At 36.8% G+C, this 27,335-nt stretch overlaps 1 protein-coding gene across 4 annotated transcripts in view; it reads right to left on the bottom strand.

Moving 5' to 3' along the window:
• Window positions 1-333: 333 nt before the first annotated feature.
• The window catches only part of CUNH11orf65 (chromosome unknown C11orf65 homolog), a 69,688-nt gene continuing 42,686 nt past the window's right edge, over window positions 334-27,335 (bottom strand). For 3 of the 4 annotated variants that reach the window (XM_073903701.1, XM_025893829.2, XM_073903700.1), the window contains 6 exons: window positions 26,930-26,983; window positions 26,596-26,796; window positions 25,020-25,150; window positions 13,024-13,194; window positions 3,057-3,112; window positions 334-720 (listed from right to left, as the gene is read on the bottom strand). In XM_073903701.1, the coding sequence (XP_073759802.1) occupies window positions 569-720; window positions 3,057-3,112; window positions 13,024-13,194; window positions 25,020-25,150; window positions 26,596-26,796; window positions 26,930-26,983 (765 nt within the window). In that variant the 3' untranslated portion in view covers window positions 334-568. The remainder of the gene's footprint in view (window positions 721-3,056; window positions 3,113-13,023; window positions 13,195-25,019; window positions 25,151-26,595; window positions 26,797-26,929; window positions 26,984-27,335) is intronic. The other variant, XM_025893830.2, reaches the window with a different exon arrangement.

Genomic DNA, 27,335 nt, shown 5'->3' on the forward strand with positions numbered 1-27,335 from the left:
CTGGGAACATACAGAGTAATTCAGAAATCGGAGACCTGGCAGGTACCTCCACTCCTCTACTCCTCCCCTGTGGAAGCTGAAAGACGGATTTTTGCTTTTCTAGCTTCTTTAGCTAAGAGTGCCCCTGTGACCCAGTTTCATTTCAAGGATGCCTAAGGTGACAAGGGCTGGGGCTTCTGGTAGAGCTTTGGCTTTCCTGATAAAAGGAGAACTTGTCACATTGCCCTTTCCCCTTTTTTAAATGGAAAAAGAGATCTGCCTGACATGAATGCACAAATAAAGAATGCTTCAAGTAAAGAAGAGAATTAATCTGAAGATTTTTTTGCACCTAAATGTATTTATTTAAGTGGGATTATTAGAATACAAGGAGTAATTTCTACATTTTTCATGACGATTGGATTCAGTCTGATGTCCTATTTCTCTTTAGGCTTCCTTACTTAATTGAGCTACATAGATTCTGTGCCAAAAATATGCAAGTCGTTCCGGTCAGAATAAACTATCTCCTGACTATAACCAATAGAATCAGGGCTTGAAGAGCTATAGCTCAGAAAAGCAGAGTACTTCATTTTTATATTCCATAAGTGGAATCGGGTGTTAGTCTAGTAGAATTTGTTTTTTTATAAATATTTCCATCTAAATTATCTTCTGGTGTTCCCATTTTCTCCTCTGATATATCTGCATAGTCATATCTGTTTGTCCATGGTTGCTCAAGTGTGTAACCTAGAGAGAAATGACAAATGTTTAGAAGGATGTCAGATATGATGAGGTGTAGGCTCATTCAATGTGCCTCTACCTACCAGGCGAGGTCTCTTCCACATTCCTTGTTACCACTCTTAGAGCAGATACCTTTATATCCTACTTAGCCATAAATATCTCAAATTTCCCAGCTCATCTATTTTTCACACCATCATTGTCTATCTCTACAACAGTCTCTGCAGAGCCTGGGTCTGAGGTTTGATCTACTACTAAGTAGCTGTGTAATTTGGGGCAGGTTACCTAACCTCTCAATGTCTTCATCTGTAAAATGGGGATAATAATGGCACATACTTAGCTCCAAATTTCTATGAGAATTAATTCTGAGGGTGCATATAAAGAACCTAACATTTAGTCAGTTTGGCATTTAGCTGGTGCTCCATAATGAAGTATTAGCCAATAGTTCTTTATGCATAAATGAAGAGAAGCCTTTCTTTCCCTAGAGCTAAAAGTTCCATATCTTCTCTGGATTTGATTTCCTCGTGCTTCTTGGAGAAAGGGCACACAGTCTCTCTCTTCTCCCATGCCAACAGCCTCAGGGTGGTCACCTTCCACTGACTGCACTGACAGGGCAAATCATACCGACTTCAAATAATTTTCACTTGATCTTATGCGCCTTCCAATTGCCATGCTATAACTTTCCTTCTTTTCACAGTAATCTCTTTTAACTCAGTATTTATATTCCCTGCTTCAATTTTTGTACTTGTCATTCCTTTATATTCTTTTATCTGCCACTGAGAACGTACTACGTGCTACAAGTTGGGGATTCCTATCAAACAGACAAATCCCTGCTGTCCAGTAAAGGCAGTTACCTAAAACTGTTCTCTAGAAGGCCATCAGCTCCATTAAACCCCTCAAGTGGAGACCACAGAGCATTTCTGAGGAACAGGCCGGAGGCTGGTGATGCAGGGTGTGGGGGAGGGGGAGAGTGGGACACGGTAAGGGTGGAAGGGGAGCCAGAACCAGAAGGCCGTGGCAGAGTTACGACTACTCTAAGCGCAGTGCAAAACTATGAGGAAACAGCAGAGGCACTCATCGTTGGGAGTGTGGTTTCTAAGGCCAGCCAGCCTCCCTTCAAATCCTAGCCATCACAGGAACCGACTATGTGACCTTGAGCAAGTGACTTGGTATCTGTTTGCTTATCTGTAAAATGAACCTTGTCTCATTGAGCTGTTCTGCAAATTAAATGAGTTAATTTTATAAAGCACTTTAGGACAGCACTTCCACATAGTAATTGCTAAAGAAGAGTTTGTTAAATAAATGTTTTAAATGTACTGATTTAAATCTGTAAAAGACCACTATCTATTGTGTGGGCAGCCCTGGATGACTGTCAGTTTGGAGGCTGCAGGAGGAGCCTGCAGCGGGATGATGGACACGTGGACTCTGGGGATGGCCGTGAACTGGGAAGAAGTAGACAGGTTAAGATGAATGACAGTTAACATTTACAGAGCACATATTATGTGCTAGGCACTATTCTAAGCTCTTCACATGTATTATCTCTTACAACCTCACAACAACTGATGAGCTAGGTACTACTGTTATTCTCATTTTACAGATGAGGAAACTGAGCCAGTAATTTCCCCAGTATCACACAGCCAGTAAGCGGCAGAACCAAAAATCAGAATGAGGCAGTCTGAATCGACATTCCACAATTGTAACCTGCTGCCTCTCACTGATGATCACAGGACAGAACCCATACACTCAGATTATACAATACCCATAATTAGGCTTGAGCTATGTTAGAATTACTGATATTTCTAGGACATGAGAATATGCTTCCTCAATAGGCTATCACTTTCAGCTTCTCAGTACTGTGGACCACTGGCGGGACAAGTGGCAGACAACCTAAAAAATATTTCTAACGTTAAAAAAAAAAATTTTTTTTTTTTAAGTAGGCTCCATGCCCAGTGTGGGGCTTGAACTCAAGACCCCGAGATCAAGAGTCGCACGCTCTAACAACTGAGCCAGACAGGTGCCCCTATTTCTAACATTTTGAGGCATTTATTTTGCCATGTGAAGTCTGCTCATTAAAAATAATTACCAAAACCATGAGAGAAGCAACTTGCCAAAAGGAGGATTCATTTTTTAAACCATTTTATCCAACCTAAATAAAACAGAAAATTTTCTTCTATTCCCAAATAACAAGCTTACATGTAAAGGTAAAAATGACTTAGCAAATTCGTCTATGTCTATACACTGTGCAGGGTGCTGAAATGTTAGGTGCTTAGAAATGTGTACGTGTATGCAATGTGTCATTCTGTTCACAAGAATTCCCCATAAAAGTATTGCTAAAAATCACCTACTTTTGAAGTTATCTGAAGAGTTGCTTGTAGCAATTTCCTTCCAGTTGGCAATATACCTAAGCACATTATATGGGCATTCATTAAATCAATATATTAGTAATGAATTGATCCATTAGTACATGTTAGACTACTTCTAAAATTCCACTTTCCCTATGAAATCTTGGACTGATGGTGCCAAATGCACAGGTCCAAATGTTTAATTCTCATGACTTGTCCATCTCCAGCTAGCTCCCATGTACTTAAGGCAAGCCCTAGAACAAGGAGTTGAAGGAGAAATAAAAACGGTACATCTACCATCTACCATAATCGTGCCCTCTGATTTCCCTCCAGCACACCTCTTCTCATTCTATGCTGTTCCACTCCTGCGACTTCATGTCCTCAGTTGAGTGCATACTAAGATCTCAGTTAACTTCTAAATTAAAAGTACCAACAGAAAATTCTCTGGAAGGGAAAAAGTCAGGGGAAAACAACAACAAAAAACTTTCTCCTTGGTTCTGGGTTGTCAGACTTAGGGTCTCTGTCATGTCAATGGAAATTTAAAGTGTGTGCTTTATGATCTTATTAGAGTAACGGTGCTATCTTTGCCATGTCCGGTAAATATAAGAAATTACATTAAAGTCAAGCACAATTTTCGGGCTGCCACCTCTATTCCCTAAACAGAGACTGAGTTAGGGAGACAAAGGCAGCCCAAGAAGAGGTAGAATAGGGAAGGGGAAGGCATGATAAGCTACAAAGATGATTAGAGCTTTAAGGAGGCAGGTTTCCTGTGACTTATCCTATTTCATCCCTTTTCCCAAGCCTCCTTAAAATCAGGTAAGGAGTTGGTTGCACCCGAAAAAAATCAAGTAAGGAGGTGGTCCCAAAAGGTGCTGACAAGGGACCTGGCAGAGAAAAAAAATGAGAATTCTGAATCATGTAATTCAGAAAAACGCTATGATTTTTCAAGTATTTATTCCTTTTGAATTGTTTTTACCTTTGTTGACTGTGTGTTTCTGGTTTGTTTGGGTTTTTTGTTATTGTTGTTATAGGAAGGTATATATGATCCAACAGTATTTAATTATAACAAAGTATTGTGGTTAAGTTGGCTCCTTCCTGTTACTACCACCTATTGTTGCTCCAAGAACTTTATTCTGCAGCCTTAAATAGGATGCTGGGGGTCACGGCCACATGAAAAAGATGCAGGAAAACAGCAGGCAGTGTAAACCCCCTCCAGGATCTCTTAGTAGACAATTCAGTCTGGCTTCACCTTAAATTTAGGCAAATTCTGTCTTCAGTGGTCACTGTCCTCAGAGGAACATTATGAAGTGTTGGATGTCAATTATTCTGCTTCCTTGGATTTATAGACTGAAAGGTTTTCATTCCATTTTCAAGAAACCAAGATAAAGGACCTCCAATCAATTGTATGCTACGACCTGACAGCTTGGGGCATAAATATACACCATATTTAAGGCTGATCACTAACCCTGCTCTACCTGAGATTAGGACATGAATTTATTTAGTTGCATAAATTTTTTCTCATGATGTACATACGAGCTGTGAGCAATAAGAAATCTAAGTTTTACAAACAGAAGCAACAATCTAATGAGAGTACTGCCATGCTGATCTCTTTCTAAGATATTTTTAGAATTTTTTACAGAATAAAGTGTATGTGGAATCTATAGTGAATCCCTCAAAAGTATAAATTTAACATCTTAACGGCCCAGGAAAAGTCCCTGGCCAGAGAAGCTATATAACTACATGTCTTAGATATCAAAGGAGCAGCTTCGGACATAGAAACTACCCGTAACACACATAGGCAAAGAGCTCTCACCAACAGGATTCATAGAATATCAGAAGACTAAGATAATCCAGCAGCTGACCACTCAACAGGTTATGTCAAAATTCACTTGCAGTTTGAAAAATATGAAGACTCTGGAAGAGGAACATCCACCTTGATAGAGAATATGACCCTGAAACCCAGCAGGATAAATGCCAGCAGCAGTCACAGTACCATCATGTGGGTGACTCAGTCATGGCAATGCAAGCACTGTTTTACATTCTAAGTGCCTGTAGCAGCATATCCCTGGATACCGCAGAAGGGCAACAGTCCTCATCAGTATCCCTGAGTCCTAGAGTTAAGTTGGCTCTATCTATTCTTCAAAGTAATAACAATATTGTTCTCAGCTGATACTGTTGCAATCAGAAGATGCCCATTATTGTTTCCAGTGGAGCGTCCATCTGTCACACAAGGGGCTAGCACACAAGCTTTTTGGGAAGAAACTGGTTTGTATCACTGAACATCAATGTTCAACACATTTATGTCACTCTAATGGTCTGACTACTGAAAAGTGTCCACAGATTTCCACTACCAATTTTCCTGAAGGGAAAAATGTCAGACGCTGAAATTCTTAACAAACAAGGTGTCATCAAGACAGCTGCAAATATCTAGATGACTACGAAGATCTAACAGAGATAGACTGTGGAGTCCATAAATACAATGTGAAAATAGTGCTTATACCTAACACCTGCCATTAGTAGGGGAAGATGTTTGCAAATTTGGTATGAGATGAGATAATCAGTAGCTTGAGTTCAGTAATGTTACTGAAATATTCCAAATAATCATGCTGGATTCCTTTGAAAATTTGTTGTTTAGGGCTCAATAGAAAAAGTTAGAATATAAGAATACCACTAAAGAAAAACAATCAAGCCACAAGGGAAGAAAGCAAGAGAACAAGAACAGAAAAGAATTACAAAAACAACCAGAAAAAGAAATTAGCAAAATGGCAATAAGTGCATACCTATCAATAATTACTTTAAATGTAAATCGACTAAATACTCCAACCAAAAGATAAAGGGTGACAGGATGGATTAAAAAACAAGACCCATCTATATGCTACCTCTAAGAGATCACTTCAAAATAAAGACACACACAGACTGCTGGTGAAGGCGTGGAGTAATGCAAATGGAAGTGGAGAAAAAGCCGAAGTAGCAATATTTATATCAGACAAAACAGACTTTAAAACAAAGACAGTAGCCAGAGACAAAGAATGGCATTACATAATGATGAAGGGATCAATCCAACAAGAGAATATAACAATTGTAGGTATCTCTGCACCCAAAACAGAAGCATCTAGCAAATGTTAACAGATATTAAGGGAGAAATAGACAGTTATACAATAATACTAGGGGATTTTAACACTGCATCTATGTCAATGGATAGATTACCCAAACAGAAAATCAATAAGAAAACAGTGGCTTTAAACAACATATTAGACCAGATGAACCTAACAGATGTATACAGAAAGTCTATCCAAACACAGCAGAATACCTATTTGAGTACACATGGAATATTCTCTAAGACAGATCACATGTTAGGCCAAAAAACCAGGCCAGAAAATAAATCTCAATAAATTTAAGAAGACTGAAATCATATCAAGCATCTTTTCTGACCATATCAGTATGAAACTAGATATCAATTACAGAAAACCCCACCAAAACTGGAAAAAATCACAAACACATTAAAGCTAAACTAAACAACCAATGGGTCAACAAAGAAATCACAGAAGAAATAAAAAATACATGGAGATAAATTAAAATGAAAGCGCAACAGTCCAAAATCAATGGGATACAGCAAAAGCAGTTCTAAAAAGGAAAGTTTGTAATTATACACACCTAACTCAAGAAACAAGAAAAATCTCAACCAACCAACCTAAACTTACACCCAAGGAACTAAAAAAAAGAAAAAACAAAGCCCAAAGCTAGTAGAAGGGGAAAAAAAAAAAAAAGGAATAGAGAGGAAATAAATTGCATAAAGACTAAAAGAACAATAGAAAGTATCCATGAAACCAAGAGGTGGATCTTTGAAAAGATCAACAAAATTGATAAACCTTTAGCCAGAGAATAAAAGCAGAAATGAAGTTGGAGAAATTACAACTGACACCACAGAAATACAAAAGATTATAAGAGAATATTATATAAAATTATATGCTAACAAACTGGAACAACTGAGAAGAAATGAATAAAGTCCTAGAAATATATGATCTTCTAGAACTGAATGACAAAGAAATAGAAAACACTGAATAGGTCAATCACTCTTAAAGAAATTGAATCAGTAATCAAAAAACCCCCAACAAAAGTCCAGGATCAGATGGCTTCACATGTGAATTCTACCAAACATTTAAACCATAAGATATCTAGGAATAAACCTAACCAAAGAAGTAAAGGATCTGTACTCTGAAAACTATAGAACACTTGTGAAAGAAATTGAGGAAGACACAAAGAAATGGAAAAACATTCCATGCTCATGGATTGGAAGAACAAACATCGTTAAAATGTCTATGCTATGCAAAGCAATCTACATATTCAAAGCAATTCCTGTCAAAATACCACCAACATTTTTCATAGAGCTGGAACAAACAATCCTAAAATTTGTATGGAAACAGAAAAGACCCTGAATAGCCAAAGGAATGTTGAAAAAGAAAACCAAAACTGGTGGCATCACAATTCCGGACTTCAAGCTTTATTACAAAGCTGTCATCATCAAGATAATATAGTGAGGGACCAAAAACAGACACACAGATCAATGAAACAGAACAGAGAACCCAGAAATGGACCCTCAACTCTATGGTCAATTAATCTTCAACAAAGCAGGAAAGAATATCCAATGGAAAAAAAGACATTCTCTTCAACAAATGGTGTTGGAAAAATTAGACAGCCACATGCAGAAGAGTGAAACTGGACCACTTTCTTATACCATACACAAAAATAGACTCAAAATGGATGAAAGACCTAAATATGAGACAGGAATCCATCAAAACTGTAGAGGAGAACACAGGCAGCAACCTCTTTGACCTCGGCCATGGCAACTTCTTGCTAGACATGTCTCTAAAGATAAGAGAAACAAAAGCAAAAATGAACTATTCAGACTTCGCCAAGATAAAAAGCTTTGCCCAGCAAAGGTAACAGTCAACAAAACTAAAAGGTAACCTATGGAATGGAAGAAGATATTTGCAAATGACATAACAGGTAAAGGGCTAGTATCCAAGATCTATAAAGAAGTTATCAAACTCCACACCCAATAAACAAAAAAATCCAGTCAAGAAATGGGCAGAAGACATGAACAGACATTTCTCCAAAGAAGACATCCAAATGACCAACAGACACATGAAGAAATGCTCCACATCACTCAGCATCAGGGAAATACAAATCAAAATCACAATGAGATACCATCTCACACCAGTCAGAATGGCTAAAGTTAACAACTCAGGAAACGAAAGATGTTGGCAAGGATGCGCAGAAAGGGGAAGGAACCCTCTTACACTGTTGGTGGGAAAGCAAACTGGTACAGCCACTCTGTATGGCAGTTCCTCAAAAAGCTACAAATAGAGCTACCCTACCACCCAGCAATTGCACTACTTGGTATTTATCTAAAGGACACAAATATAGTGATTTGAAGGGGCATATGAACCCCAATATTTATAGCAGCAAGATCCACAGTAGCCAAAATACGGAAAGAGCCCAGATGTCCACCGACAGATGAATGGATAAAGATGACATGGTGTGTATAAACACACACACACACACACACACACACACACACACACACACACACAGGATTATTACTCAGCCATCAAAAAAAAAAAAATGAGGGCGCCTGGGTGGCTCAGTCGTTAAGCGTCTGCCTTCGGCTCAGGTCATGATCCCAGGGTCCTGGGATCGAGTCCCACATCGGGCTCCCTGCTCAGCGGGAAGCCTGCTTCTCCCTCTCCCACTCCCCCTGCTTGTGTTCCTGCTCTCGCTGTCTCTCTCTGTCCAATAAATAAATAAAATCTTTAAAAAAAAAATGAAATCTTGCCATTTGCAATGACGTGGGTGGAACTAGAGGGTATTATGCTAAGCAAAGTCAGTCAGTTAGAGAAAGACAAATACCATATGATTTCACTCATATGTGGAATTTAAGAAAACAGATGAACATAGGGTAAGGGAAAGAAAAATAAAATAAGATGAACACAGAGAAGGAGACAAACCATAAGAGACTCTTAACCACAGGAAACAAACTGAAGGTTGCTGGAGGGGAGGTGGGCCGGGGGATGGGGTAGTTGGATGATAGGCATTAGGAGGGCACTTGAAGTAATGAGCACTGGGTGTTCTATGCAACTGACAAATCACTAAATTGTACCTCTGAGGCTAATAATACAGTATATGTCAATTAAATTAAATTTAAATTAAAACATTAAAAAAATAAAGAAGATTTAATACTGATTCTTTTCAAACTGTTCCAAAAAACAGAAGAGAAAGGAAATCTTCCAAATTCATTCCATGAGTACACCAGTAGCCTGATGCCAAAACCAGTCAGACACCACAGAATAAACAAAACAAACTATGGGCCAATTTACCTGATGACAAAGATGCAAAAATCATCAACAAAATATTAACAAACTGAAGTCGATAATATATTAAAAGAATCGTCCACCACAATCAAGTGTGATTTAGTCCAGGGATGCAAGGGTGGCTCAATATTTGCAAATCGATCAGCGTGATACATCATGTTAACAATAAGAAGGAGAAAAACCATATGATCCTCTCAATAGATGGTAAAAATGCATTTGACAAAATACAATATTGTTCATGATAAAACTCTAAACCAAGTAGGTTTAGAGGGAACATATCTCAATATAATAAAGGCTATATATGAAAAACACATAGCTAACAATGGTGAAAAACTGAGAGCTTGCTTTTCTTATAAAATCAGGAACAAGATAAGAATGTCTATTCTTACCACTTTTATTCAACATAGTACTGGAAGTCCTAGCCACAGCAATCAGACAAGAAATAAAAAGCATATAAATTGTTAAGGAAGAAGGAAAACTGTCATTTGCAGTTGACATGATACTATATATAGAAAACCTGAAAGACTACACCAAAAAACTATTAGAACTCATAAATGGGGTGCCTGGGTAGCTTAGTCCATTAGGCATCCGACTATTTTTTTTTAAGATTTAATTTATCTATTTGAGAGAGAGAGAGAACACACGTGAGCATGAGCACTAGTGGGGGGAGGGGCAGAGGGAGAAGCAGGCTCCCTGCAGGGAGTCTGACACAGGGCTCTATCCCAGGACCCCAGGATCATGACCTGAGCTAAAGGCAAACGTTTGACCAACTGGGCCACTCAGGTGCCCCTCGGCATCTGACTCTTGATCTCAGGGGTCATGAGCTTGAGCTCCACGTTGGGCTCCATGCTCAGGAGCCTACAAAAAAAGAAAAAAAAAAGAATTCATAAATGAATTTAGTAAAGTTGCAGAATCCAAAATTAATATAGAGAAATCTGTTGCATTTCTATGCACTAATGACAAAGTAGCAGAAGGAAATTAAGAAAACAATCCCATGTTCAATTGTACCAAAAAGAAAAAAATATCTAAGGTATAAACCTAACCAATGAAGTGAAAAACCCATACTCTGAAAACTGTAAGATACTGATGAAAGAAACTGAACACAACACAAATGGAAATATATACTGTGCTCACACATTGGTTGTTAAATGTTAAAATGTTCATACTACCCAAAGCAATCTACAGATTTCACGTAATCCCTATCAAAATACCAACAGCATTTTTCACAGAACTAGAACAAACAATCCTAAAATTAGAATGGAACCACAAAAGACCCCAAATAGCCAAAGCAATCTTGAGAAAGAAGAACAAAGCTGGAGATATCACAATCTCAGAATTCAAAATACACTACAAAGTTATAGTAATTAAAACAGTATAGTAGTGGCACGAAAACAGACTCATAGGTCAATGGAATAAGGTACAGAGGCAGAAATAAACCCATACTTATATGGTTATTTAATCTACGACAAAGGAGGCAAGAATATATAATAAAGACATTTTATTCAATAAATGGTGCTGGGAAAACTGGATAGCTATATACAAAAGAATGAAACTGAACCACTTTCTCAAACCACACAAAAAATAAACAGACCTAAATGTGAGACCTAAAACTATAAATCTCCTAGAAAAAAATGTAGGCAGTAGTTTCTTGATATTGGTCTTGGTAACATTTTTCTAGCTATGTCTCCTCAGGCAGAGAAAACAAAACCAAAAATAAACTATTGGGACTATACCAAAATAAAAAGCTTTTACATAGCAAAGTAAACTGTGAACAAAATGAAAAGGCAACCTACTGAATGGGAGATATTTACAGATGAAATAGCCAATGAGGGGTTAATATCCAAACTATATGAAGAACTTATACAACTCAACACACACATACACACACACAAATCCAGTTACAAATAGGTAGAAGATATGAATACACATTTCTCCTAAGACATGCAGATGGCCAACAGACACATGAAAAGATGCTCAACATCACTCATCATCAGGGAAATGCAAATCAAAACCACAATGAGATATCACCTTACACCTATCAGAATAACTAAAATAAAAAAGACAAGAAATAGTAAGTATTGGTGAGGATGTGGAGAAAAGGAAACCCTCCTGCACTGTTGATGGGAATTTAACTGGTGCAGCCACTGTGGAAAACAGTATGGAGGGTCTTCAAAAATTAAAAATAGAAATACCATATGATCCAGTAATTCCACTACTGGGTATTTACCAAAAGAAACAAATATACTAATTCGAAAGGATATGTTTGTTTATTGCAGCATTATTTACAGTGGCCACGATGTGGAAGCAAACCAAGTGTCCATCAACTAATGAATGGATAAAAAAGATGTGGTAGATACACACACACACACACACACACACACACACACACACACACACACACACACAGTGGAATATTACTCAGCCATGAAAAATGAACTCGACATTTGTGAAAATATGGATGGAGCTAGAGGGTATAATGCTAGGTGAAATAAGTCAAATAGAGAAAGACAAATACCAAAGAATTTCACGACCCTAGGAACTAGATTTTGTTTCTAAGAAACAAAACAAATGAACAAAAAAGAATCAGACCCTAAATGTAGAGAACTGATGTTGGTCAAAGGGGAGGTGGGTGGCAGGATGGGTGAAATAGATAAAGGGCATTAAGAGATACAAACCTCCTACAGCCAAACTATGGAAAGAGCCTAGATGTCCATTAATAGATGAAAGAAGATGTGGTATATATACATAATGGAATATTATGCAGCCATCAAAAAAATGAAATCTTGCCATTTGCAACCATGTGGATGGAATTAGAGGGTATTGTGCTAAGCGAAATAAGTCAATCAGAGAAATACTATTATCATATGATCTCGCTGATATGAGGAATTTGAGAAAGAAGACAGAAGATCATAGGGGAAGGGAGGGGAAAATGAAACAAGATGAAACCAGAGAGGGAGACAAACAATAAGAGACTCTTAATCTCAGGAAACAAACTGAGGGTTGCTGGAGTGGAGGGGGGTGGTGGGAGGGATGGGGTGGCTGGGTGATGGACACTGGGATGGGTATGTGCTATGGTGAGCGCTGTGGGTTGTGTAAGACTGATGAATCACAGATCTGTACCCCTGAAACAAATAATACATTATATGTTAATAAAAAAAAGAGAGATACAAACTTCCAGTTATAAAATAAGTCACAGAGAAGAGATGTACAGCATCGGGAATACAATCGATAATATATGTAGTAAAGTTGTATGGTGACAGATGGTGACTGTATTTATCATGGTGAACACTAAGCTACACACAGAATTGTCCAATCACTATTTATAGACCTACAACTCATGTAACACTGTATGTTAATTATACTTCAATTAAAGAAAAGAATACCTAAATCTAATTTTCTTTTTCTACTTTTATATCGTCTCTTTTTTATATTCTTCCCTCATATCTTCTTCTTTTTTTCTAGACAAACAATACTCATTTGCTTTTTGTTTTTTTTTTAAAGATTATGTTTGTGGGCCCAAGATTCGAGGCAGAGGTGGGAACATCAGAAACATACATGAGGCCTGCCCTTACTCCCCAGTAAAAGCAGAATGCATTTACTCATCAAAGTTCAGCGCATTTGTCCAGTTCAGCACTTCATCCACTTCCCATTCCATCACAGAATCTATTCCACCGCCTTCGACAGCTCTCATTAGCCCCTTGGTGGCTGTGTGAATTAAATCTAGAGTTCTATGATTTGTTGACTTAGCCTGTAGGTTTCCTGCATAGTACCTAAACAGGGGAAAGGAGGGAGACACCATCTTGTGAAACAGGTCATTACTAGTAAATACAGTTAATATATATATTGTTGCTGTGAAACCACTTACATATTAAACCAGGTTTTCACCTGATTTATCTCAAATACATCTAAACCACATTCTATGTGATGGGATCTTTTGGGGGGAAAAAAGAAAAAGAAAAAAGAAACAAAGCAACTTAATCAACCATGCTAACTGGTGAAGCCTCATTTCAAAACCACCCCTCAGTATACTGCACTGCTATGATACAATGAAAAACCAAGTAATTAAATCACCAAATCATAGAATTACAGAGTCAAAGGATCTTGGAGACCAGATGATTAGCCCTCTTGTCTTACAGGAGAGAAAATGAGTCCTGGAAGACAAGATCATGTGGCTAACAACAGGTAAAGAGGGGAAAGCGGGGGGAACAGGAAAGAGAGGGAGAGGCAAAGGGAAGAGAGATGGTAACATCCTTTTTTGTGTCAGGTACTTTTCATACATTATTTTGTTTAATTCTCTCTAAAAAGACACAGCCATTTGTGACACCTGTTTTTATTCCTATTTTATGGGTGAGGAAATGGAGAGCTGGGGAAGTTCAATTGTTCAAGAGCAGGTAGGTAGTAAGCAGATGTCAGAGCCCGTCTTCGAATGGGACTCCAAGTCCAGACTTCTTCGGCAGCACTGTTCTGTCTCATGTTAGTCTGAGCACATAAATGAATGCATCCACCAAACGTGAGCTGAGTGAGTACAGACAGGTTAGCAGTCCTTACCAAGAATATTAGAAAATGGCGTTTTTTCTTTGGTTTTGCATTTTAAGATCTACAATGGTATTCCATTTTCAAAGTTAACGTACTCTAAAACTGTTTTCATTTCTTAACACAGAGTAGGAAGCAGCATGGTGGTCGTGTAGGGCGAGATAGGACTCTGATATCCAACTATCTGGCCTTGAGTCTTGCTTCTGTGATTTATTTACTAGCTCTATAAACTTTGCCAAATAACCTAGTCTTCCTGGGCTTCAGATTACCTTAAAATGGTAATCATAATACTCCTCAGCATTCTTGAGATGTTTAGAAGTGTAAGTCTTTATAAAGCATTCAGAACTATGACTGGCACATAGGAAGCATTCAACAAAAGAAGGCATACAAATTCCTGGATGGTAAGAGGTAGGACAGTGACAAGATATGTCTCTGCCTTCATGAAGTTTTTTGCTTTTTCAAACTTTAAATAGGTAATGATTCAGGAATGCTACTTTCACAGAAGCAGGAACATGCCTCTTGATTTACATCGGTTAGTAAGAACACAAATTGTAAGAAAGTATGATTTCACAATTTTTCTATAGTGCTTCATTCCCTTACTCATGTAATAAATACTTATCGAGTGTCCACCATCTGCAAAGCATTGTGTACAGAGATGGGATTCCTTTGTGGAACTTGCAAATCTTCCACTCTATATTCCCTGAACATAATAGGCACTCAAAAAAATTAGTACTGAATGAATGAATGATGGTACCCAATGGCCCAGGTTTATTAACTAATGCTGATGCCACAACAAAAATGCATTTAGAAATCAGAAACTTCTGGAAGGCTAGAGGTGAACACATTTTTTATGAGTTCTTCCATGTTTTACCTTCCCAAATATACACTTATGACTAGATTTAGAAACTAGATATTTCTTTTTCCTTTGGCAACAGTGATTTACAACAGTTCAGTTATCTATTTTTTGCTCTCATCAAGGATATATAGAAAGAAGATTCATTTTAAAGAGAATTATAATACTTATTCCAATAATTAATTCTGTTTTAAACTCTTTAAATATTAATCACTATTTATAGTTAAGTGGGCTGTAACAGTAATCAAACAAGAATAGGTTAGCAAGAACAGAATTTCAAATAGTAACCAGAAATACAGATCACTTTATAATAATAACATGTTTCATAAAAAATGAGTGGTATTTAAAACAAAAACAATATAAAACTTGGCTTTAGAGGTAATGTTGCAATATATCCATTTTAAAATGATCTCATATTCTAAGATAGAAAATTTAAAGAGGAAAAAAAAACATTATAAAAATGTTTTTCTGAAACCAACAGGGAGAGAAGTTAAAATGCAAAAGACCTAGTAAGAATCAAAGTTTAAACTGGAAAAGAAGTCAAGAAGAGCTAAGATTCTAGGGCACAGGAAGGGAATGTAAAAAGCACATTTTTTTTTAATTAAGAGGTAAAAAAAATCAAGATTTTGTTGATTTTGTTTACTGCTGACTCTCAGCAGAAGTCGGTAGAGAATCCATCATCAGTGAACAAAGCACAAAAGTAACATTTCTCGTTCATCCCCTGCAACCTTACAGAAAGGAAACATTACAACATCCAGCCATAAGGACTCACTCTCTCACTCCCTCACTCAACTCATTCAACAAACAACAGGTATTCATTAAGCACCTACTAAGTCTACAGCCCTGTGCTGACAATAGATCAGAGTCCCTGTTCTTTAGGAGCTCCAAGTATAGTGGAGGTAGCAGACAAATATGCAGAGGTTTGTACAAGTGTGACAACTGAGTATATAATACATCTGTGAGGGCACCTCCGAAAAAAGTGCCTGTGCCTCGCTGTGTCAGGGTGAGGGTAGGCTTCAGAAGTTGTTTGAGTCGAGCATCAAAAGGTGAAGGCCTTGTTGCCATGGAACTGAGCCAGAAAAGAGCAAGCTGGGGAGAGGGACTATCATGTGGCATGTAGGTAACGGTGAGCCCCCAACATGCTTTGGGTAAGGAGGTGATTTAATTCGTGTTTTCAAGACATGGCATCAGTGTTTACACAGAGATGGCAAGGGATTAGAGACAAAGAGACCAAGTGGAAGGACTCTGCCCATGAAGTGGAGATGAGAATACTGGGAAGCTCCAGTCGGGGAGGGACAGACATGCCAGACTTGGGAGAGTCTTCGGAAGCAGAATTGACAGGACTTTATGACAGATGACACACGGGAGCTTATGACAGGTAAGAAGTCAAGGAGAAGCCCTACATTTCTGACTTGGATGGCTGGGTAAATGACGGTGTCATAACCTGAGGCCAAGAGGAACATGGAAAAGAAACCATTTTTATGATGAGGAATATAAGAAATTCAGTGTTAGACCAGTTGAGTTTGAGATAGAAATGTCCATGTAATTAGAAACAGAGAGATCAGTTATGGATGAGGATTGTTTTGAGAGTAAACAGAGGAAAAAAAAGAAAGAAAACAGATTATTATTCATGTGCATGGGCTTATTTCCAGGTGTCTCGCCCCTCTGGTCTCCCCCTGCTGTGGTGCTGTGCCTCAGCTTCAGCAAATCAAACTAGCGTTCTGTCAGCGCTAGCTGTTTCTGGGGGACAGCACACACGGTGAGTGTATTGTGTTGTTCTCAGCCTATTACCACTTCCTTTACTGTACATGGGTCCCCGGTTAGAGGCAATGTTGTATGGAATAAAATGATGACGGATAAGGCTTCTGTAATAAATGGTATTGCTGACAGAAGTAATGCAAGCAGAGAAATAAAACACACATCCAGAATATTTGTCTATCACTGCAAACACAAAGAGATGCCACCTCTATATGGGAAGGGTTCAACATAATCAGCCTGCCACCAGGCAGCCAGCACACTGTTGGAGGCAAAGTAATGGCTTCTGCTGTCCAGTTATCTGTGACTATAGAGCCGGAACAACCTCAGTGAGGAAAAGACCAAGTTCATGAATCTATATGTAGCCTCCATCCCTAAACCCATGACCACTTTGTACATGGCTCCACTGAGCAACCACTGGAGGCCAGGTGAAAAAATGGACATTGACAGGATGGATCATCTCGTCCATCTGACTACTTAGAGCTTTCTGCCTCCTAGGGAGGGCATTCACATGGACACAAATATATGCTATGCCCATTCTGAGTATGCCTATCCCCAGACCTAATCCCAATTTCCCCCCATTTAATTCCATCCAAGTACCTAATCAGCTGAGAAACTCTCAGTTACTGCCCCCAGACAATAAGTTTTCTGTCTCAAACTGCTTCTCCTTTCTATATGAAGTAGAAAACCACTTGCGCTCACTGGAAGGATACCGTTTGACCATTCTCTGGGCCTACTGAGGGGTTGTAATCTAGTGACTGTCCATGTTTGCATGTTGCCAGAATCCTGTGCAGATCCCTGGTGAATTAGACCTAATATACTCTCCCTCTGTTAGCTTGTCACAGGGGACTCCCCATGAAGCCAAAGGCATGGAGATGAAGCAGAGCCAATGTAGGACTGAAGGAATCCGAGCCACCTGCTCATACAGCTTACCGTAGCCCTCTGGACCTTCTCAGACTCATTCTCTTTTGTACTGAGATGATGCTGTATACTCTCAGTTTTATGGTTCACTGGATTAGATAAAAGTCATGTCAGTTCATAATCACAGAGCACTCGGAATCCTACTGCCAAGCATCCAGTCTCTCCCAGGGCCCAGTAGCAGAACCAGAACTGATTTTCAAATGTAAAATAGCTGTTGGCAGAAGAGGGCATTACCTCACTCCTAAAACCTCTGTGCTAAGATCCTCTAATTATAAGAAGCTCCATATAGCATTTCACTGTCTGTCCAATACTGTTGGGACTGCTTGGCCCTAAAGGCCAAGTGGGAGCACCCTGACCACACTGTGGACCTGCTACCATGTTCATTCTTACACCATGTCCCACTGGAGCCCAGTAGCCTCATTAGGTTACCTTGAAAACAGGTTGGAGCAGCACACCCCAATGTGGCATGTTTTACTTCCTAAATCCAGAGAAGCCCTTTAAGTGCTGTGTGTCTTCAAGACAGACATGCCAAGGTATTGAAACTTACCTCTCACTTTAGAAAGGATATCCCCAAAATGCCCATAAGCTTTAGCTATGTGGCAAACCCTTAACATTTTGCAAAATTTCTCTCTCTCCTTCTGGTGTGCATTTGTCCTAGGAAGTCAACCAACGAATTATTTTCTGCTCACTGCATCTGCTAGTATAAGGTCACCAGTGTAAGGACACGCATGATGGTCTGTAGGAATTGAGATGTACAAGCCCCTAGGGAAAACAATAGAGTAGACACAGCTCTGAGAGTAAGATGGAAAGGCACATCCTCTTCTTTCCATGTAAATGCAAAGTGCCTCTCTTTTTGCTTACGGGTTGAGATGAAAAGAGCATGTGTCAGGTCAACAGCAGCATAACAGGGGCGAGGGGCTGTGCCGACCTGCTGCACTGGAGGAAGCACTTCCAGAAGTTTAGCTGCTATCTGTGTCACCACCTGACCTCCACCACTTCAAAGTTTCGTTATTCCTGGTGAATTAAAGGTACCAATCCCACCACAGCTTTCCCCACTGTCATCTCCAGTCTAGAAAAACAGCCACCATGGAGTTCATCAAGAACTCTGTGGCTCCTCTCATTTATTAATGACTTGATGAAAACTGTATCTTCTAGGCCTCCTGGCATTATAGCCTGTGGGTAGCTGAGTAGACTGCATGTAAGAGGAACAAATACATGCATTCCCCTGACACTTCAGAAATCCTTTTCTCTACAGTATACCAGAGAAGTTCAGGCATTTTGCAATAGTAGAGCTTTGGTTGAATTCAGGCTTTGATTAGCCAACCAGACTATTTAACATCATTTCTGGGTACCCAAGCCAACACATTAAATTCATAATCCTAGATGAATGTGGTCATTATCAGTAAATTTAACCCGTTTTCTGATCTTGCAACCTGAAAATTCACTCTCACACATGTTTCTAAGACTCCCATTAATGAGATTGCTAAATTCTTTTAAGTCTATTGATTTATAAGCGATCTCCTCCTGGAGTAGATCTTGTACCTCTGTGTCTCGGCTGTTCTGAGATAGAACTCTCACTGTGGGCTGGAGGCAATGAGCGATGTTTGTGGGAGAATGCTAAGGAGAATCAGCATGAGCACATGCAGCAACTATGCCAGATGCAGTCACTGAAAAGCTTCTATGCAGAGAAGGCCTGTCCCACAGAACAGGGAGGGAGAATTTCCTCCACCAACAGGGGAGTTTGAAGTTCAAGGTTCTCAGCCTTGGCTATGCCTGCCCATATGTCTCCATCCTAGGTCTCTGGATTCTCCTTCCCCACTCATGCCCTTAACCTTAGTGCATAAGGCCTGAGAGCATTAAGCATTTTGATTGCACTGTAGGCGCTGTAACCCTATGACCCTTACAACTGGTTCCTGGGTTGCCCCCAACTCACCCTGCAAGTACAAGAGATGAAGAACTACTTTATCAAGATCTTCTGAATGTCTGCACATGTTCTTATAAAACTCATTGGCTGAACGGACAAATAAAATGGGATACACACCCAAGAATATTATTCAGCCATAAAAAAATGAAACTGTGCCATTTGCAGCAACATGAATGGAGCTTGAGAGCATTATCGAAGTGAAATAAGTCAGAGAAAGATAAATACCGTATGATCTCACTTACATATGGAATCTAAAAATACACACACAAGCTCACAGATTAACAGAATACATTGGTGACTGTCAAAGGCAGTGGGTTGGGGGGTAGACAAAATGGGTGGGGGGGTCACAAAAGTTTTTACCACTTTAATGAGGTATAGCTGATATATAGTAAACACACATATTTTAACAGAACTTGAAGAGTTTGGATGTAAGTATACACCTGTGAATCCATCACTACAGTAGAAATGAACATATCCATCGCCCCCAAAGCTCCTTGGGGGGCTCGGTCACCCTGTCCTCCCTCACCCTCTCACCCTCATCTCCAGACAACTACTCATCTGCTTTGTGTATCTCCAGGCTTGTTCATACTTTCTAGCATTTTATGTAAACGGAATCATACAGTATGAACTCCTTTTTTTATTACTATGTTATGTTAGTCACCATACATTGCATCATTAGTGTTTGATGTAGTGTTCCCTGATTCATTGCAGTATGAACTCTTTCTTGACTGGTTTCATTCAGCATTGTTATTTTGACATTCATCCATGTTGCTATGTGTATCAGTAGTTCATTCCTTCATATTGCTGAGCAGTATTTCTTTGTATAAATAATCACAATTTGTTTATCCAGCGACATTTGGGCTGATGGACATTTGGGTTGTTTCTGGGTTTTGGCTATTACAAATAAAGCTGCTATGAACACTCATATATACAATCATTCTGTGGACATAGGTTCTTATTCTCTTGAGTACATATCTAGGAGTGGAATGTCTGGGATGAATAGTAGGTATATATTAATTAGTAAGAAAACTGTCAAACTGGTTCCCAAAGTAGATGTAGCAGTTTGCATTCCCTCCGTATCTGTGCCAACAATTAGGCAGACTGAACCATTCTAGTGTATATATAGTGGTAACTCATTAAAGTTTTAGTTTGCACTTCCCTAATGACTAACGATGACAGTCACTACCTTACTTGTGCTCATTTGCTATCCATGTATCTTCAATGATAGAGTGTTCAAATCTTTTGCTCATTTAAAATGAGGTTGTCTTACCAGTAAGTTTTGAGGGTTTTTAATATTCTAGATACAAGACTTTAATTATATATATTTTTTGCTAATGTTTTCTTCCTGTCTGTGGCTTGTCTTTTCTTCTCAGGATTTTATTTAAATTCCAGTTAGTTAAATACATGTAGCTTGTCTTTTTATTTTTTTAAACAATGTCTTTCAGAGAGCAAAAGCTTTTCACTTTGATGAAGTGCAGTTTGACACCTTTTTCATATGTCATGCTCCTGTGTCCTATTTAAGAAATTTTTGCCAGAACCCAAGGTCACTAAGATTGTCTCCTTTGCTTACTTGTAGGTATTTTATGGTTTTAGCATTTACATTTAGATCTGTGATCTCTTTTGAGATATAAAACTTTACATATATGGTGTGAGAGAGAAGGGTAAAGGTTCATTTTTCTGCATTTGAATATTCAATTTGTTGAAAAGAATATCATTTTCCAATTATATTGCCTTGGCACCTTGTGTTAAAACTCATCAGTACACATGTGTATCTATTTTTCTCAATTCTTGATTCTGTTCCATTAATTTATGTCTATCTTTATGCTAATAACACAGTGTCTTGAGTATAGTAGCATTATAGTAAGTCTTGGAATCAAATAATGTAAGTTCTCCAAATTTTATGTTTCCAAAATTGTTTTGGCTAATCTAGTTCCTATGCATTTCCATAAAAATTTTCAAATTAACTTGTCAATTTCCCCAAAAATCCTACTCTAACTTTTGTGACTGAACTGAATGTACAGATCAATTTGGAGACAGTGGACATCTTAACAATATGGAGTCTTCTGATCTAAGACCACCTTATATCTCATCATTTATTTAGGTCTTTTTAAAGTTCTCTTAGCAATGTTTTGCAGTTTTTAGTGGACAGGTCATACAGAATTTTTTCTTCAATTTATGCTTAGGTATTTCATTTTTTCTGATGTTACTGTAAACATATTTTTAAAAATTTCCCATTGTTTCTTGCTGAAATAATGGCAATACGGTTGGTTTCTGTATCTCACAATCTTGATAAACTCACTTAGTAGTTCCAGTAAGTTTGTAAATTCCTTAGGACTGTGTACCTAGTCAATCATGTCAACTGTGAATAAAGACTCTTTGAGATCTTCCTTTCCAATCTTAGTGTCTCCCTCCTCCCTCTTTCTTGCCTTGTTGCACTCACTAGGACCTCCAGTAAAGAAGTGTTGAGAGCAGACATCCTTGCCGTGTTCCTGATCTTAGGAAGAAAGCATTCAGTCTTTCACCTTTAAGTTTCTGCATCTATTGAGATGGTTATATACAACTTTCTTTCTAAGTCTGTGAGTACGGTAAATTGCATTGACTGATTTCCAAATGTTAAGCCAACCCTGTACTCCTTGGATAAACTCCATTTGTTTATGATGTTATTTACTATCCCGTATAGATGTTCCTTAGAGATATTGGTTGTTATTTTCTTGTAATATCTTTTTTTAATAAGCCCCGAGTGATTTTTATATTGGGTAATACTTTAAAGATATTGTTGGGACATATTCCCTCCTATTTCTGGAAATATTGTGTAGAATTTGTATTGTCTTTCTTAAATGCTAACTAGAATTCACTACGAAATCCAACTGGGACTGGAGTTTTCTTTGTAGGATTTTTATAAACTCAACTTACAATTTAATAATTTAATAACTCAGATTTAATTGAATTTAAAAATTCAATTTCTTTAATAAATAGACCTATTTATGTTATTTTTATTTGTTTTTTAGTGAGTTTTGGTTTATGCCTTACAATGAATTGTTCTTTCACCTAATTTTTCAAATTTGTGGGCATTAAATGATTCATAATATATCATCTTAATGCCTGTAGGATTGGTAGTAATATCTTGCTTTTTATTTCTGACATTTCTGAATTGCATGCGTTCTTTTTAAAATTTAGAGGTTTATAAATTGTATTGCTCTTTTCAAAAGCAACAAGTTTTGATTTCATTCATTTTCTCTGGTGGTTTTCTATTTGCAATATTACTGATTTCTACTGTTATCATTTCCTTCCTTTTACTTGCTTTGGGTTTAATTTGCTCTTCTTTTATTGATTCTATGTTGGAAGCTTAGAGCACTGATTTGAGATCTTTCTTTTTAAATATCAGTATTTAATGCTATAAATTTCTCTGTAAGTACTGCTTTAGCTGCATCCTCAAATTTTTATGTTGTATTTTCATTTTCATTAAATCAAAGATATTGTCAAATCTCCTTTGTGACTTCTTCTTTGACTCATGGGTTATATAGAGGTATGCTATTTAATATCCAAATATTTGGAAGTTTTCCAGAAATTTTTGTTATTAATTCTATTCTATTTTTAATTACTTTTTAATTCCATTGTGATCAGAGAAGTTTCTTTGTATGATTTTAATTCTTTCAAATTTGTGGATGTTTGTTTCATGACCCAGAATATAATGTATCTTGGTGGATGTTTCACATGCACTTGAAAAGAATGTGTTTTCTCTTGATGGGTGCAGTGCTCTATAAATGCCAATTATGTCAAGCTGGTTGATAATTTGCTCAGGTCTCAGCTCTATCTTTACTAATTTACTGCCCACTTGTTCTATCAATTACTAATAAAAGGGTTTTGAAATCTCTGATTATAATTTTGGTTTTGTCTACTTCTCCTTTCAGTACTACTAATTTTATTTTCATGTATTTCAAAGCTCTGTTACTAGGCAAATAAGTATTTAGGATTGTTATGTCCTTATGTATGGGCTTCTTATCCAGTCTGTCAACCTCTGCCTTTATTTGGGGTGTTCAGACTACTTACAATTAATATTATTATTGATATGATTGATTTTAGTCTTTATCATGCTATCTGCTTTCTATTTGTTCTGTTCTTTGTTTCCTTTCCTCTTTTTTCACCCTTCTTTTGATGTTTCTTTATGAGGCTATTTTACTTCCATCATTATATTATTATATATACATCTTTGTTCTTGTTCTTGTTAATTTTATGGTTGCTTTATGGTTTTTAATAATCACAGTCTACCTTTAAGCATATCATACCACTTTATATGTAGAATAAGGACCTTCTAGCAGTATATTTGCATTTCACCTCTCCCAATCTTTGTGGTATCATCATCATACATTTTACTTTTGTACTGTTTTGAGTTTATAAATGTCACAATACACTGTCAGTGTTTCTGCTTTAAATAGTAAATTACCTTAAAAATTTTTTTGAATTTTATTCAGTAATTGCATACGTATTGATGTTATTTTGTTATTTTGGAACAATTTATTTGTAATGTCAGAAAAATAAGCAATTATATTTTATTTGAAATGAAGATTTTCAATATAAGAGAAAAGGAATATAATTGTGGAATCAAAAATGTAGGTAGAACTGGATTGGCAATATCAACTCATTCCTTTACAGTTTTAATACCTATCTTTTCAAAATTGTAATAAAAAACATGTAACTTAAAATTTATCATCTTACCTATTTTTAAGTGTATATTTCAACAGTTGGTTAACTACCCTTTAAAGAGATTTAGTAAGAATAAAAGTCCTTTATATTTACTTAAATAATTACCACTTTTGGAGTTCTTCACTCCTTATATAGATCCAGATTTCTACCTAGAAGCATTTTTCTTCTGCCAGAAAAATTTCTTGCAGTGCTGGTCTTCTATGATAAGAGAACTCAGCTTTTATTTGTCTGCAAAGTTATTCTTTTGCCTTCCTTTTCAAAAGATATTTTTGGTGGGCCTGTTGCTACTTTTTAATTTTTCTTCTCATATGAGATCTATTTTCCTGTTTCTTTGCATGCCTGGTAATTGATTGTTATATGGTAGACATTGTGAATTTTATATAATTTGGATACTGTTTTTTTTTTTTGTATTACTTTAAATATTTGGGAGGAATTTGTTCTGCATATGGAGTGAAGTAAACCTGTAAATAATTTGATGTTTTGGCTTGCTTTTAACATTTGTTAGACAGGTCCAGAATGACTTTTAGTGTAATCCATACAGGTCAGAGTCTTAGGGCAGAAAGAAGGGTTGAGAAGGGTATAGAGTGGATCTGGAGGGCCAAATAAAAGTTATCTGATATATAAGGGTAAATGCTTATTTTCATATCTGATATTCCAATAGACTGTAATTTCTTTGGGGTCAAAGACAAAATGTCTTTCCCCATTTATATCCTAGAGATTAATAGTATCTCACACATAGCAGGCATTTGTTAAATGTTTGCTTTCTATATATTTTTAAAAACATAACTGTAATCTTACATTTTTCTTTTTAAAATAACATGTAGTTATTTTAGTAGTGATAGCATTTTTTAAAAAGAACTTAAAATAGTATATATTTAGTAAGTCTAACTATTTCATCAACTTACATTTTCCTCATCCATTCTATCTTTCTAATTTTTCTTTTCTTTTCCATATCTTGCCTTCTCTTCAGTTTAGAGAAATGGAATTCGATTTCTTTTTCTTCTCCCACCTCTACATTTTCAGTAGATACCCAAAACTATTGAGAAATGAAAAATGAATATACAAAGTGTTGAAATACTGATTGTGAGTTTATCTGGCTACAGAAAAGAATTTCTGTGAGTTCAGTGGGAATATGCCAAGGTAGAAATAGAGGAGCGAATAAACCCCTTTTAAGGTATTTCTTATTATGTCATGGGTGAGTGGCACATTGAGCTTTTGGAGGCACAAGTCACAGAAAGACTAACAAAGCACTAGTATAGTGAGGTACTTAAGAACTATTTGTTGAATGGATAAATGAATAGACATACTCCAGTATTATTTTTGTTTTTCATAAGAACAGACCTTACCTACTCTTAGTGCTGTTGACTTTTGAAGACTCTAAATCTCAAGAAGTACAGGTACCCTTCAAGAACAAAGTCTCATCATTACATCCCAAGAGTTTGTGGTTTCCCTGTGTGACATGCTATCCTAACTGGTTGCCTGTTTTCCTACTTCAAATTCATTCCCTCTCCTTCACCACATACATACACATTAAAGAACAAGAAGGAGAGTTTGCTATCCCCCGCAACCCTATGTATTTGTCCCTCTTAAAGCACTTATTTACTGCACTATACTGAAATATTCTTTTTACTTTTGACTCTCTCACAAATTAAAAGGAAAGATACTTGAGGGGAGGGACTATTTTATCTACCATTGTATCCCTAGCATTTATTACAATGCCTGACATATGGTTGGTATGCAATAAGATTTGTTGAATGAATGTATGAATTCACACCTTGATTATTTTCACTTTTTATACTTAGTGTACTTAATATACCAATTCTATAATTTGCCTACCAGAGATTGAGGACCCGAATGAAGACATGAGCCCAAATAGACATCTAGAGCTATACAGAACCTGATTATATTAACCTATAAAATGTAAGCTTACAAACATCCTCAGGTAGACATTATCTCCACAAAAAGGACATTAAACATGGTTGTCTATGGAAAAGTCCCTAAATCATATATATGTTTTAAGAACTATGTATATTTAAAATAATTCCATTCAATTAATGAAGACATGTTAAAGTTCCAAACACCATGACAATCCAAATGATTTCCCACCAGTCTCTGCTGTGACAAGCTCTATAAGAGAAAATGTCATATTTTTCTCAAGAATTCCCACCTCTAGTCCAAGGATTAATTAATATAGAGTCAACATTTTCAAATTTGCTTCGCTATAAAGATGAAAAACTCCTGAGTACCAGACAGTATCTAAAGATGACCCAGATCAAAGCTCATTACTAAAAGTAGAAGTAGAGAAAAAAAAAAGATATATTTCTGATCTTGAAGTATTATTAGTAACCCTTGAGTAGTTAATGTCATCACTTTTTATCAGTTAAATCACCAAGATTTATTATTTTAAAATTAATTTTCAAGAAGACAAATGAGTTTCTAAATATATAAGATTCAAAATTATTAATATTTTTCTTTTCTTACTGTATCAGAGACAGGCCTCCAGCCATTGTTCTCTACACGACGATACCAGCCACTATGATCCTCTTCCTGAAGATCATCACTCTTAATATGAGATGTATATTTTGCTGGAAGTTTTGTATAATCTCTAGGGCTATTAGCACACAGATCTTCAATATGTCTATGAGTGAAAATTTTATAGTATATATCAGGTGGAAATTTAACCTGTATATGGAGAAGTTCAAAGGACCATTGTAATCTAATTACAAAAAAAGGTTTACATTTTAAAAATTTACATCTTTTAAATTTCACATAAATGTGCTTTAAAACTACCAAATAAGAATTCATCCATACTTACACCACCTAATCTGAATCGTACATGAACGCCAGCAGCAGCATCTAGAAGCTCTGCCTATAAAAAAATGTATTACTCTTCAACACTGTAGATATCAATTCACTACTTCTCACTCTATCATGTTAAAATAGTTGCTGAATATTGATTATTTATGAAATAGGTCAAATAAATAAACCTCAAATAATTATTTTTAAATTAAAAAATACTTTAAGATTTAATTTCTTATGGGCATCCAATAAGTAAAACAGTTTTCATAACTGGAAAAATGATACTAAACTATGTTTACATTCTATGCAATATATAAGTATAAAAACCAACTGATATGTTTTTCACAAAACAGAAATTTTACATAAGTCCTCAAATATATTATTTAATTTATTAAATTTAATAAATTTAATTAATATTATTG

Source organism: Callorhinus ursinus, unplaced genomic scaffold (genome assembly GCF_003265705.2).
Source record: "Callorhinus ursinus isolate GAN/ISIS: 27379988/994484 unplaced genomic scaffold, GSC_fseal_2.0 scaffold19, whole genome shotgun sequence".
Classification (NCBI taxonomy): Eukaryota; Metazoa; Chordata; class Mammalia; order Carnivora; family Otariidae; genus Callorhinus; species Callorhinus ursinus.